This window comes from Alosa sapidissima, chromosome 8 (genome assembly GCF_018492685.1).
Source record: "Alosa sapidissima isolate fAloSap1 chromosome 8, fAloSap1.pri, whole genome shotgun sequence".
Classification (NCBI taxonomy): Eukaryota; Metazoa; Chordata; class Actinopteri; order Clupeiformes; family Clupeidae; genus Alosa; species Alosa sapidissima.
Genome location: NC_055964.1, coordinates 10,344,462 through 10,358,651, shown reverse-complemented (window position 1 = coordinate 10,358,651; position 14,190 = coordinate 10,344,462). Strand labels below are relative to the sequence as shown.

At 41.8% G+C, this 14,190-nt stretch overlaps 1 protein-coding gene across 6 annotated transcripts in view; it reads left to right on the top strand.

The window, feature by feature from the left end:
• The window catches only part of pde4d (phosphodiesterase 4D, cAMP-specific), a 148,956-nt gene that overhangs the window by 89,422 nt on the left and 45,344 nt on the right, over positions 1 to 14,190 (top strand). The window contains exon 1 of one of the 6 annotated variants that reach the window (XM_042101005.1): positions 12,519 to 13,241. The exons of the other annotated variants lie outside the window; for them this stretch is intronic. Within the exon in view, the coding sequence (XP_041956939.1) occupies positions 13,156 to 13,241 (86 nt within the window). The 5' untranslated portion in view covers positions 12,519 to 13,155. Of the gene's footprint in view, positions 1 to 12,518; positions 13,242 to 14,190 lie in introns of those variants that run through there. 6 annotated transcript variants of the gene reach the window in all.

Below are 14,190 nucleotides of genomic sequence, written 5' to 3'. Positions count from 1 at the left end.
AATTATGCTATGGGGGGGGGGGGAATTCAGGGTTAGGAAAAAAAAATATATATCCAAGAAAGTGCTCTAATTTTAAACATGAAAGAAGTGTGCAGGGCTGTTGAATAATGTACAATCTCAGACCTTTAGGACTCCATTATTTATGTCATCGTGTGTCTGCTTAATTACTTATAATATGCGCATGATTTAAGATTATGGAAGTGTCTTTGTGGCTGCTCGGGCTGCAGTCTCACATGCCAGAATGCTGGCACTGTGTGTGGGTCAGTCCTGCCTCTTTCAAAACCTAGACCCTCACACTCATTTCCCCAAAATGCTCCAATTAAAAAATGAGGAAGGCTTATCTCATCTTCTGGGGAGCAATAGATTTGAAGAGGTGAAAAAGCAAGATGAGAAGGGAGGGGTTTGCATCAGCAGCTTTTCGGTGCTTGAAGCTTTTTATTGATTTTATTATCCTTCATTGATTCAGTGTCTGTTGGTTTTGGGTTTACTCCATTATAAACTCTCATTTACAAAATGAAGATGTGGAATATTTCTAGCACCTAGAAGGAAACAATTCTTCATTTTCCCAGGATAGCAACTCACATGAAACTGATTTAACTTGTAACCTTTCAGCTTTGCTGACGATATGATGAGAACATAAGGGAATACAAGAGACATCGAATCTTAGTGTGATGTTCCTGGCTGTGTAGAGGACAAATGTGGATGTGTATGCCGATGTCGTGAGGCAGGGTTGTTTGTGTGTGCATGGTTGATGTTACAGATGTCTCTTCTGTGCCCTCTGCCTGACCTGACCTGACCTCCCTCTAAATAAAGTACTCACTCGGGGGTTTGTTAACCTGTCCTCTCTTTCAAGTATGTTAAGAGTTTGCTGGAGAAGAGTACTTGAACCAGTGTGTGTGTGTGTGTGTGTCTGTGTGTGTGTGTGTGTGTGTGTATGTGTGTGTGTGTGGTGAATCTATTTACAGCTTTAAGCTCACAACCATATTGTGTTTTGCATGTTAACACTATGTGTTACACCACACTGCTTGAGGATTTGACACTTACTATTGTTTTAGCTTTTTCAGTCTTGCCTGTAATACCACCCAGTTGTCAAAATTTCTGCATATCGAACAAATAAATACATTGAGTATATTCAACATTGAACGCGCATTAAAAACGTATGATCACAGCTCTTTCATTGCAGATCATAGCAAACGTTTTTTGATATGCAACAAAAATGCAGTATGTAGCATTTCCATGTTTATAAAAATGCTTTGAAAATAGGGTAAAGATAAGAAGAGCATTACTTTGTATTTATATAAATTGTGTACATTCTGTTCCTTGTTTAGGGGATTTCTGGGGCAGGGGAAATTTAGCAACTCAATTAGTTACTTAAACTGTGTTGGGGTGTTAATTTATTGGATCTTAATTAGCTGTTTTATGATGAGACTGTGTCCTGCAGTGCCTCTTAGCTAATTATTTTTGTTTCCAAAGCATGACCTTAGTTCACTTCATGTGTACTTATAACCCATGCTGATGTACGGACAGAAAAGCTATTTTTTTATCTGTTCAACTTGGCAGGGAGATAGATTAGGTCATTGTGTATTGTACGTATGTATCACTGTACTAAGGTGACCATGTTGACCATCATTAGCATATTTCTCCAATACCATGTAATAGAGCCAGAGGGAAGGGGAAACCCTGCTTGGGTAGAGCTGGTAATGACTGAGGAGAGAAGTGGTATTGTATTGTTATGTACACAAGCTCACATTGATGTGGTTACTGTGCTTAGAGCTGGTATGTGTTATCTGTGGTATGTGCCAATATGTGGACACAAAAAAAAAAACACCCTGGTCGCTTGCTGAACCGCCATACAGGGTAATACCGCAGGTCCACCTTGAATAAATAGACTTTGTCTGTTTTTGTGTTTACTCTGCAAGACTAAATGTGATAGAACTAACATGATAGTTCACCTCGCCTACCTGTTTTCTAATGTGGAGAGGTAGGATTTACAGTAGAACAGTAATAGTTATATACTGTAGATGTGTAATTAGCATTTCTGCTATGAATTTGATAAAGCTGCAACACTTAGATACAATTCGTATATTAATTTTGAAGCCAGCGTTGGAGCCTCTCTGCTGAATTTCAGCTCATTTTCTCTCTGCGGTGTATGATTTAATTTAATCCGCTTTCAGATGTTACTGTAATATCTATATACACTGGTTTAGAGCAGCAGTCCCCAACCACCGGGCCGCAGGACATTCCTAACCGGGCCGCTGTCCCGCCTTCAACACTTTTACATATTGCCTTCAGCGCTGCGCAGCCTCAGGTCAGCTCACTTCACTTTATCAGTTCTTGGCGAACGGTAGTGTCACACGAAGTTAGCTAAACTGCTAGAATGAGCAACAAAAAACAAGCATCTTTAGCAGGTCACTGGCCAGAGTGTTTGAGTTGCGAGAGCCGCTGCAGAGATTTCTTACAGAAAAAAAGTCACTGTTAGCTGCACATTTTAGTGATGAGGACTGGGTGTCGCTTACCTGTGTGACATATTCGGGTTGCTTAATGACCTCAACCTGTAACTCCAGGGGAGAATGACGACTGTCTTTAAACTGGCAGATAAAGTCGCTGCATTTAAAGCCAAGCTTGATTTGTGGGGACGATGAGTGGACCGGGTTGTATTTGATATGTTCCAAACAGTAGTGGGGTTTTTGGGAGAGACTGAGTTAGGGCCCTTTCTCTCTCAGCTGATGCGCGATCACCTTCAAATGAGTTTGAGCGTTACTTCCCATCCTCCAAAGATCCACGGCAAACCAATGAGTGGGTCCGCAACCCATTTGTCAATATCCCGAATAGTCCTAACTTGTCAGCGCAGGAGGAAGAGCAGTTGATCGAAATTGCAAATGACGGTGGTCTTAAGAGTGTGTATAAGGAAACCTCTCTGGCGGGTTTTTGGATCAAAACCAAAGCAGAATATCCCGAGATAGCCGTAAAAGCGCTGAAAACGTTTCCCACCACGTATCTATGCGAGGCCGGGTTTTCGGCAATGACTGCAACTAAGACCAAATTGCGCAATCGACTGGACATTTCAAATACACTGAGGGTGTCACTTAGCCTGGCGGGCCATCCTATATCATTGAAATGTATAGTCTGGAATCGAAGCATTCACCTCGCTTAATCCAAGGGGTGGGCAGAGAATTGTCTTTCAAACTGCCTAGGCATGCAATAGGCCAGCGCTACGACCATATCCGTATCCGGTCGGGAAAACGGCAAATACATCCTTCTTCGAAAGGAATGACTTAAGTGCATTGTGTTGCTCAACTTTCAAAGAAAAGTCCAACTCCTCCAAAGTTGACGCCAACACCGATTCAAACAACCGCTCTTCGTTCGCCATAGCCACCTTTCTTGTTGTTCACCGTCACAGGACTGTCGTTATCCTGTTAAGCCCGCCTTAAGACTCTCTAACAAAATAGAGCGCTGTGATTGGATGAAGTCCACGGCGTCAGCCAATAGAAATCCCTATGGTTTGATACTAGACGTACAGGCTGAGCAAATTAATTTGCCGCCGCTAGGGTGCGTCTAGATTTCTAGGCTAGGTGTCACTGTCTTCCATCACCCCCAGATGGAAGCTTCTTGTTGCAGGGAAACAAGCAGGACTCCTACTGATTATATTCGTAATGCACGTTTAGTTCCCATGTTTTGTTCCCATATTTTGTTAAGCATGTTCACACTTATAGATGTAGCTTCAAGTTGTTCAATATTCATAGTTCATATTGTTCAATTTTCACTTCTTCAAGTTCACGTTTTTCACAAGAGATTGTTACCTTCACTGTTCATACATAACTGGAGCTAGTTCTTTTCAAGTAATGCATGCACAACACATATGGAACATGGAACCCCCCGCCGGTCCGTGAAAAAAAATAGGAATCAAACCGGTCCTTGGTACATAAAAGGTTGGGGACCCCTGGTTTAGAGCACATATTTAGAATTAAAATTAAGCCTACCAGTCAAAGGTTCGGAGACACTTAGACATTTCCATTCCACTCCATTATAGACAGAATACCAGCTGAGATCATTTGCTCAGGGCAACAGTTTTCAGATTACATTATGTGCTTACATAATTGCAAAAGGGTTCTCCAATGTTTTCTCAGTTAGCCTTTTAAAATGATATCAGATTAGTAAACAGAATGTGCCTTTGCAACATTGGATGAATGGTTGCTGATAATGGGCAATGTAGATATTAAAGATAAGCCATTTCTTTCTACAACAGTCGATAACTCTTTTGCAATTATGTAAGCACATAATGTGATCTAAAAACTGCTGCCCTGATTAAAAAAAACAATGCAATGATCTCAGATGGTATTCTGTCTATAATGGAGTGGAATGGAAATGTCTAAGTGTCTACAAACTTTTGACTAGTAGTGTATGTGGTCTAGAATTGCTCTGATATTTGCCTGTCCCCATTATATAAAGGGATTGTATAATCCCTTTAATTTTCTGTAGGGATTAAGCAAGTACTCTGAGGGCCCTATTTTGACAATCTAAAAATGCATGGTGAATGCAATTTTTACCAAAATAATCATGATCATGATTTTTGGTATAATCAAGCAGCCCTACTATTATTTGAACTCAAAGGTAAAAAAGTAAATAAAGCAAAAAAAAGCCTGAATAAAGCAATTCCTGAATAAAGCAAACCCTTACCCCAATAATGTTTGAATGACTGATTAAAAATCCTAAGGCTATTTATCCTGCAGAGAAGTTGTTTGGGACTGCTAGCTAAGGGCTGCTTACATCTTGTGACAGTGCGTCTTCAGCTGTGCATTACATGCTCCTTTCATTATAGACCAGGTTTTTCTTGGTCAGTGGCAAAATGATTTTTAGAGGGTGTAAGATGAGGGTGTGATTTTTGGATCATGCACCAGGCCGCATCTTCTGCCACACCCCTGGACGCAAGGCTTAATAAAAGTGAAGCACATGGCGCCAAATTCCGCCACTGACTGGGTGTAAGATAAGAATAAGCTTTGCATTGGGCTTTGCGCTGCATTTCTGATCATCAAAATAGAGTCCAATACAGATCCCACTTCACAAAATGACCCAACTAGAAAACTAGAAAAATCACATTATTTTCCTGTAAGACCTGTCAAATAGAAGTGAAGGTAAAATTCTATCAAAAAGTATCAAGAAAAAATTCAATTTTAATTTTATATGGTACTAATTACAGTGACCAGGTATTGCCATTTTGTTACCTGTTAGGTTCCTGCTTAAAAATCCCAGTGAAATTCTCATTAACTCATTGAATGCCAAGCTGTTTTCGGAAGCTTTGTCCTAGAGTGCCAGCAATCTAGACCATTGTTGATGATTTTTGTACAGCCACAGCATATTCTGTGTTATAGCTATGAACACATACAATGGCTCGTTTGAAAGGTGAGACTTTAAGCTCTCAGTGGGTGCAAACCGTGTATTTCTACACGCCTCTGTTCCTGAGAGATCCCAAGCTAAACAGTGGCTAGTTTTCAAATCCCTATTTTTTTTTCTAGAAATGGAGATATTGCGTCTTTTATGACCTGAGAAGTGTTGCCTGCAAAGTTTCTGGGAAGAGATCTAACGAGACCTGCCACCTAGTGATAAACCCACAAAAATAAATGACCTGATTTTGACCTGGCGTGCATGTCACTGATAGGCTAATCAGTGACTGATTCAAAACAAAGCGGCAACCATCAAAAGCCGAGTTAATGTCCAGATCTTGCGTTTTCATGAGTTTTCGATCGTCATATATTTCATTTCCATTCATCACAGAGTTCCCAAAAACACATATAATGTGTGTTAGAGTGTCTAGTTTCGTAATAAAAAAAAAGAGCTAAAAACTTAATATTACGTTTTTGGCACTCAACGCATGGGAAGGAAAAACTTAATATTACGTTTTTGAAAAACGTAATATTACGTTTTTGGCACTCAATGAGTTAAGGCTGCTTGGTTATTTAATAAGCTATCCTCTTCTACAAATATAATTGATTATTTCATATAACCTGTTACTCAATGCCCTAATCAACCTTTTACATACGTTTTCCCCATACTATTGAAACACGTGGAAGAAATTTCAAGGTGACTATATGCATTTAATAATAATGGGTAATGTATTGATTGATGTAGTTATTGTGTATGCAGATTGGCGAATTTTCCATTGTCATGACCTCACCAGTTTAATTTTTTGGTATTTATGGGACACATATTTTGGGTTGACCCAGGTCATGAGGTCTACACATTATCCAATTTCCAGGTATGATACATTTCCGTGGCAACAGACTGGTCAATCTTTTTATTGGCTCATTAGTCCAGCTTCCACAGCTAAAAGGGTCGTGGCCTCCGCAGCTGCGGCGATACAAATCTCAGTGAGCCTCAATGGAGTGAGATTCAGCCAGCTTGCCCACACTGTGCCACCATGACAGTGAATGAGCTCCATTTACCCCACTTCTGGTTTGTCACTTTGTGCTTCACTGATATATCCCAGCACCCCACACAGCTTTTATCCGTTGCACTCGCACACAGCTCTGTTATGTAACGTTGCTATTTTAAACTCCCCTTGTTTCCCATATATCCATAAAATCAGCATTTTGCCCTCTGTCTGAGGTGTCTCAAGCTGTTATTGGCAACAGGTGAGATGCAGAAATATGCCATTATCTGTAATTGCATCAAACAGAACAGAGTGAATTAAGGAAGACATGAAAACTGCTTGTGATTGCATTAGTAGTAGTGAAACACCATATGTGGAGTTTCTGTTTTATAGCAAACTGCTGGCATATGGCAGTAACACTGTGTCAAGCAGGCAGACACTGCGTTTCTTTTTTCAGTCGCATAACTGAACTCACACAAAGTCACACTACATGTTTCAATCAGACGTGATTGTTTTGCTCACACGGTATGTTCGATTGATCACATTGTAAGACAGACAGAATATCTGATTGAACTGGAGCTGGAATGTTGATTGTATGTCTTCTAATCGGACATTGTGAGCCTGCTCCAGCTACACAACAAGTCGGGGCTAACATTATGTCAAAATTGCAGTATCTGCTTGCTATTACTTACATCGTCAATGTACACTCTGTTGTACAGTAAATATATACTCAGTTGGCAATGTATGGCACCTCCCTCTCTCAATGTATACTCAGTTGGCAATGTATAGTAAAAACCTTGCCTAAAAGTCCTTCAACAGATCTCATCCTCATGAAGGTTATATAATAATCAGTATGGTTTTACTAATTTAGAGTTTAACCCAGCAAACACAATGTGAGACTTACAGTTACTAATAATCACAATTTGCAAGTCATTCGATATGTTCCGCAGAAGAGGAAACAAAAGCTTCAGTCTGCCTCAAACTCATTGCCTTTGTTCCATTGTCAGCCTCTCTATGTCAATCTAGTTTGAAAAAACAGTGTCTCTTATTTATATATTATATTTCTAATGCTGCAAAACTGCTTAGACTGACTTGCACAGGGCATGTGCAGGGCAAGTAGGCCCAGATCCACTTTCTGTCTCTCTACACCACTTCTCACAAAGCATCTCTGCCTGACCCAATATTTTTTCGTAGATTCTACTTTCTTCCCACCTCCAACATCAGAAACTAAAGTAGACATTGAAGCCAGATTTTCTTCGCTCCTGCATTTTGAAGACATTTTTAGCCCTGTCATATCACTTACATCACCTTTCTAGAATAATTTTCCACCTCGCTGCGAGTAACTGGTACTGTGTAAGTTGTATCATCGCTGAAGTCTTGTGATGTCTCGGCACTGAACTCTGCCTTTTCACTCAAGAGGCAGCGAGAGAAAGATTTCTCTCTGCTGCTCATCCTCTTCCTTCAGTTCCTGACACTGATCCAACCGAATCATCTCTTTGACTGTAACGGGTCAAGTTTTTAAGAGCCGAAGCAGGCAAATTGAGCCCACTTTGTCATATTTAGTAAGTAACTTGAGTGAGCTTGAGTGATCACTTAAATTAAGGGACTGATTATTTTGACAAGCTTTAATCAACAAGGAGGTCCAGAAAATTAATGGATCCCTTGAAGGCTTTGTACATCTCTGTTATTTTTATCTTTAATTGCCATAAAAGAGGATTTAATGTCCTCCGAGTTCTCGGCCTACATTTTTTGTGTTCATAACAGTAATGGAATGCAAACAATAGAAAATACTGTCAGAAGAGAAATGTGTTTTGCCCAAGACTTGCAATTATGCAAATTCTCTTCTGATGTGAGTTATTCATTATTTTATATGTTACAGCAGTGTTCTGTAAGGAAGACATTCAGTTTGTTGTATTTCTGCCAAGAAAATTACAAACCATATTTTTGCCTTTCTAGCTGGGGGGAAACAAATACCAAAAACACATTGTGTTATTTTCTACCCTTGGTCGGGGCCCTGATAATGACAGCGATGTCCATAGATGGGGCAGCAGTGGATATCCTGTGGAAAAAAGGCAGGCTGTGTTTTCAAAACAACAGGTCAGTGTTCCAGGGAATGTGTTTAATTATGATGGCTGGTTTTAAACGTCTGCTGTAGAAGGTCAAGAAGCGATGGCCTTATCAAATACCTCAAACAGGAAAATAATGTTGTTGCAAGACAGATTAAAAAACAAGTTGCAAATCTGTTTGTCTCATTCCTGTCTGCTCATGTTTTTCCTTCTGATGAGCATTGCAGTGTGTAAGAGAAACCAACTGCACACATTTTCTTTAAAAGAAGCTATCGACAGGAAAGTGTCTGCCTTCAACAATAACTCAGACAGGAAAAAATAGCATTCCTCCACTGTCACAAATTGTGCAGTATAGATTAAGCTAGCTAGGCATTGCAATACAACTAAACCACAAATGATTGTCTTACACATGTGAGTAGTACACATAAGCATGTTCTTCTCCTGGTTACCTGTAACCGTATGTATTGTTAGCATACCTGATATACCTGCAATAGTTTATATGCTAATGGTGCTTTTCACTGAAACATAGAAAAAAGCCATTTGATAGTATTTAGGATAATACAACAAGGTGTGGACATTATTTTATGTACTTACTTTGCATGGAAGCCAGCCTGAATTTACGCCACCTACAACATTTAAGGGAGGAGCATTCGGTGTGGAGTCGCTTGAGAATATGGCCGGGGTAAGATGTGTTCGGGCCAATCAAATCGTTTGAGCGTGATTTGTACGATGGACAGATGAGCAACAGTGAAGCAGTCATCCACGTCACCTAAACAAGCTTGAGTTAATTGTGTATACAACAAATTAACTGCCACTGAAGAAGTGAGATGTTCAGATTCCACTATTGTGTCTATTATGCAAGATATTGACAGCGCTATAACCTTAAAAGATTAACAGAAAACAGCAATTAGAGCATTTGACATTAAATTTATTGTGGGGTATATTCAGGTTGGCTTCCAGGCTAGATTGAAACATGGTAAACATAATCAAAACTAGGCTGTGCCAGGCTAGTAATTACCAGGTATGTATGACAGATGTGGCCCTTAAAGGCCACAATAATATATGGTTGTGTGTAAAATATGGGTATATTAGGAACAGAAATGCAAGTTAGTTAACTATGGCAGTCGATTTCTAATATGCTAGCAAGCAAATGAAGATCACTGCCTCGGCTGTTCACACAGAGCAAACACCTTTGCCCAGCATTGAGCTAATGTCAGATCGGCTCTCCCTGCATTATATGGCATATTTGACCTGTAAACAACAGGCAAAAGAATACCAAACAGTTATTTTTTTAGGGGTGATAGTGTCCCTGTCAGCACAGCAGCATACACTTACAGTCACGTAAATGAGCAACTCTACACAGCCTTTGTCTTAGCAAATTAAAAATAACTTAAAAACAACTGCTTAGACACAAATAGGTGTCGAGAGTGATCACGACACAAGGCTGGTGCAATGCAGAGGGTCTATTTTTGGATTCAAAGCAAAGTATGCTGTGTGTGTGTGCGCATGTTTGTGTGTGTGTGAATGGGTGGGTGGATGGAAGCTCAGTGGGACTCTCATGGAGAAGTGATGCCGACAGGGCCTCCCCTCCATACCGTGTCTGGCTTCTGAGTGGGGCTTCTGAAGGAGACCACAGGTTGTACACAAGCATACCACTAGTGACGCACATGTAGACCTAGTCATTATATTTAAGTCATTGCTTTGGCCAGAATGCATAATGTCAATTTAATTACCTCTTTTTTTGTAGAAGCAATCCTAACGACATACACAAACTCCCTCTGACAGATGGTGGAGGATATTGCCAATGGTTACAGACTATTGATGCGCTATAGCCGGCTGTCTCCACTAGCTTTGGGGAACTCTGTTAAAAGGGATACGGATATGCAGGAAACTACATTTTAGTTAATCACACATTCAACAGAATAATTGCTTTCTTTAATTAGACTTTGAATTATTATGAAATATTTCATCCACACAATAGCATTTGACAGGTATACCGTACACATTTTTCTTTGCAATGGTTGGAGTTTCAGGGATTTCTGTACCACGATAGGGAAGCACAGTGATGTGACTGCAGTGGTAATAGGCCAGACTGAGAAAAGCTTGTTACATGTTAAATATTATACAGGCCTGGGAGCTAATCTTGCAGGGCTGTCAGTTTTGATTGATGGTGTTATGTTCCATCATCGATCCATATTGAATTAGTGGAACGCTTCAGATGGCCTTCATTGGAAATCGGTGAGACTCTGTGGTGAACATGGAGGGGGCGAGATGGTATTTTGTGATGCAGCCTTTCAAAAGATTCTGTTGGTTAGCGGATGCTTGCCAGATGAAGGCCGGCTCTGGGCCAGATCGGCCTGAGGAACTGAACAGTACAAACCACACAGGGTTATTTCTGACATTTCCCCCCATCATCTCACAATGACTACTGACAGCCTATCAGGGCAGACAGACTGGATATTACCTGACAATGTACCTGTTATATAACCCACACATACACACAACATAAGGCTATTTTTTTACTCTCCTTAACCTTCATGGCTGATTTTGGAAGAACAACAGGTAACCTCGCTTTGTGTTTGATTTCTGCCACCAGAGTAGCTTACATTTCAGCTGTATTCTCTTATAAATAGACACACTGCCTCTCCATGTTATATCATTCCTTTGCAGACATGTTCAAGTGTGTGGCTAATGGACTTGTGGCAATGACTTAGCAAAAGCGTGTCGGGGCTTTGGCAGCAGTGGGGAGCATTGACGTCTGTGCAAAGCAGGATATGTGTGTGTGAGCGTCAGGATCGGATCCTGTTTTTCAGACCTCAGCCTGCCCGTGGCAGGCGGCCAAACGATAGCCACTCCGGCTTACCCACCCTATAACGAATTATCCACATCTCTCATCTCATTACAAATGAAAACACCCAACCCCCCTCCAACTCTGACGTGTAAAGGATGTTGAATTGTTGTAATGCTTTCCCCCAGCTGCGTGGATAGTATCGCAATGTCACTGTCACATTGTTGACTTCAAAGGAGTCCATTGCAACAGGGCTGAACTCTGAAACGAGTCTTTATGTGGGTAGTTAGTTAGCGTCACTGTGTTTGTTGTACTGGGAAGAGACTTGAGACAAGAGTCAAGCAGTTTATCATCAAAGGGACACATTGCTTCAGTGTTTAATTTTGGCCAATTTACATAATGCAAACATGTGCAAATTGTAAGCACTGGGATTTGTCTGCAGTCATACAAATATTTGATTGCCAAGAGGACTCTTTTATCTTCTCCAAACAGATGAAGAAATGTGAGATTCTATGGTTTTGGTTTTGCATTGTTTTGACATGAAACCGAACTTGTAAATAGCCATCAGTGCTGCACCTACTGTGTAGCTTGTAAATAGCTGCTCAACAGTTCAGAGTCCTGTTCAGAGTGTGTGTGTGTGTGTGTGTGTGTGTGTGTTTCCACTCATGCGAATGCCTGCATGCCTGTCTGTGTGTACATGTGTGTGTGTGTGTGTGAGTGACTCGGCTGGCTGGGCTTTAGCTGGCTGGGCTTTAGCTCCCTGCGGTGAGAGAAGCAGCAGCCACAGTGCTGACACAACGCTGGCCAGGGAGGACAGAGATCCACAAGGAGGAGAGCACAGAAGACAAATGCTTCCTCTGGAACCAAACGCAAAAAAACGAACGAAAACAAAACCTCATTCTCTCTCTCCCCCCTCCCCCCTCACCTCCTTCTCTCACTCGCTCCCTCCCTCTGGTCTGTCGCTGCGTTCCCATGTCAGGAGCTTTTGTAGCGTGAGGAGCTAAGGCGAGTGGTCCTCTCTAAGAGGATCAATAGGGTGTTAACGCGGCTTCATACTGGGACAACAGGCGGGTGTTGCACTTTACGGGTCAGGATGTCCAAATGACTGCTCAGGAAAGTCGAGTCAGCGAGGAGAACCTCGCTCTACTTCTGAATCCACCCCCTCCTCCTGCCCCTCGTCATCCTCCTCCCTCCCTCCCTCCCCACTCCCCACCACCACGGCTGGCCAGCCAAGGACTGCTGAAATCCCGAGGACGGAGCATGCCCTGCTGGGGCTCGCGTGAGCGCCACTGCCCCTGCCGCTCTTCAGGTCAAGGGAAAGAAGGGGACAGCCCACAGGAAGAGCGCGAGAATATGCAGGCGTCTCGCCGCCGTCAACGACGTTCGTCATGAGAATGTGCAACAGCAACTTTCAAATCTTTGCCGGAAGAATTCCTCGGAAAAAGGTTAAAAAAAAGGAAAAAGCCGCAGCAGCGACACCGGAGCCGGCCGGATAGCCAAGGCTGATCTGACTCCTGGCTGGATGTGTGCGTCATATTGTGAGGGAACGCACCTCTGGATCTGACAAGGGTCTCTTCTCTGTGGTAGTAGCCGCGTCGCCCTCCATATGCGCTTGGTCTTAGCGGACAGTCCTCTCGCGTGTTGACTGCCGGTTCAGTAGCTTGTCTCTGAGCAGTCCTCCAGCTGGTATGTCATGACTTTTTTATGAGGGGAGCTTGGATTGCAGACTCGCAGAATGGAAATAGGGCCCTTTGGCGATGGCAAGAACGGGGTGCCATCGCAACGAATGGGCACTTCGCCCCCAGCAACAGTATGCTGTGTTTGATCTACAGTGTGTCGGTAACACTTGTCTGGACTCTACTTTTTGGTGAAGTGAAAGGATTTAAATGAGGTCTTGCTGTGTAAGAATTGGCTAGCAGAGAGACAGTTGCTCAATGAAGCCTGGCCTTAGTCACGTGGGCCGTCAGGAGAAGATGATGGATTTTGGCAGCTTCCCCTTTAGGAGGCATTCCTGGATATGGTGAGTGGAGGACTAATTAGAAGTTAATAGACAGGACCTTGTAAGATGTCTGTGTGTGTGTGTCTGTGTGTGTGCGTGTGTGTGTGTGCGTGCGTGCGTGCCTGTGTGTGTGTGTGTCTGTGTAGGTATGCACATATATGTTTACATGTATATGTGCCAAACATGGAAAGCTATGTGTCCCAATCTTCTGTCAACTGTCTGGGAAGTTTGCCTTGCCCATCAATTCACAGGGAATTTATAGACCAACAACTCTGGATATTTTCTGTCGTTCATTAAATGTTAAATGCTTGAGTTGATTCATGGATGAGGGTGCTAGTCCAATATAAATCTCTGAGGCGAGGCACAGTGCATTAATTCATTCAAAACAAAGGACTTGGCTACTGCAAATCACTCCCCAGCCTCCAGCTAACGGTAGACCCTAAGGCAAACTCTGCTTTGTTTTTAGAACAAATAAAACTGAAGAATCCTTCGTATTTCTGCAAAGTTCCAAGTTTCTAGAATGGAATGGGCTTTGGAGTACATGACTTTAAGTTACCTCAATTGGAAATGCAAATTTAGCAATAAAACAACATAACATTTGTCTTAGTGCAGTGCAAATTGAGGAGGTTCTCAAGACGTCTGTTGAGCATATGCTTAAACTCCAAAAGTTACTATGGAGAACATTTGGGAGGTAGTTGCCTTCCATCATACCCGCCCACCCTTATTTAAAATAGCTGCAGTGTGAATAGTAAAGTAGTTACACAAGTACAGTATGTGTAATTTAAGATTTAAATTATCAGTTACGTCTATTAGTCATGCAATTGCTTCTTAAATTATAAAGCAATTGCATAATTAATCTAGCCTAGCTATTAAAGGCAAGTATGTTCCTGACTGTTGCATAACATTTCAAACTCCTTGCATTTTTATTATTAGATTCTCCAGCATGTGAAGTATTTCTGGTGGGTTGATG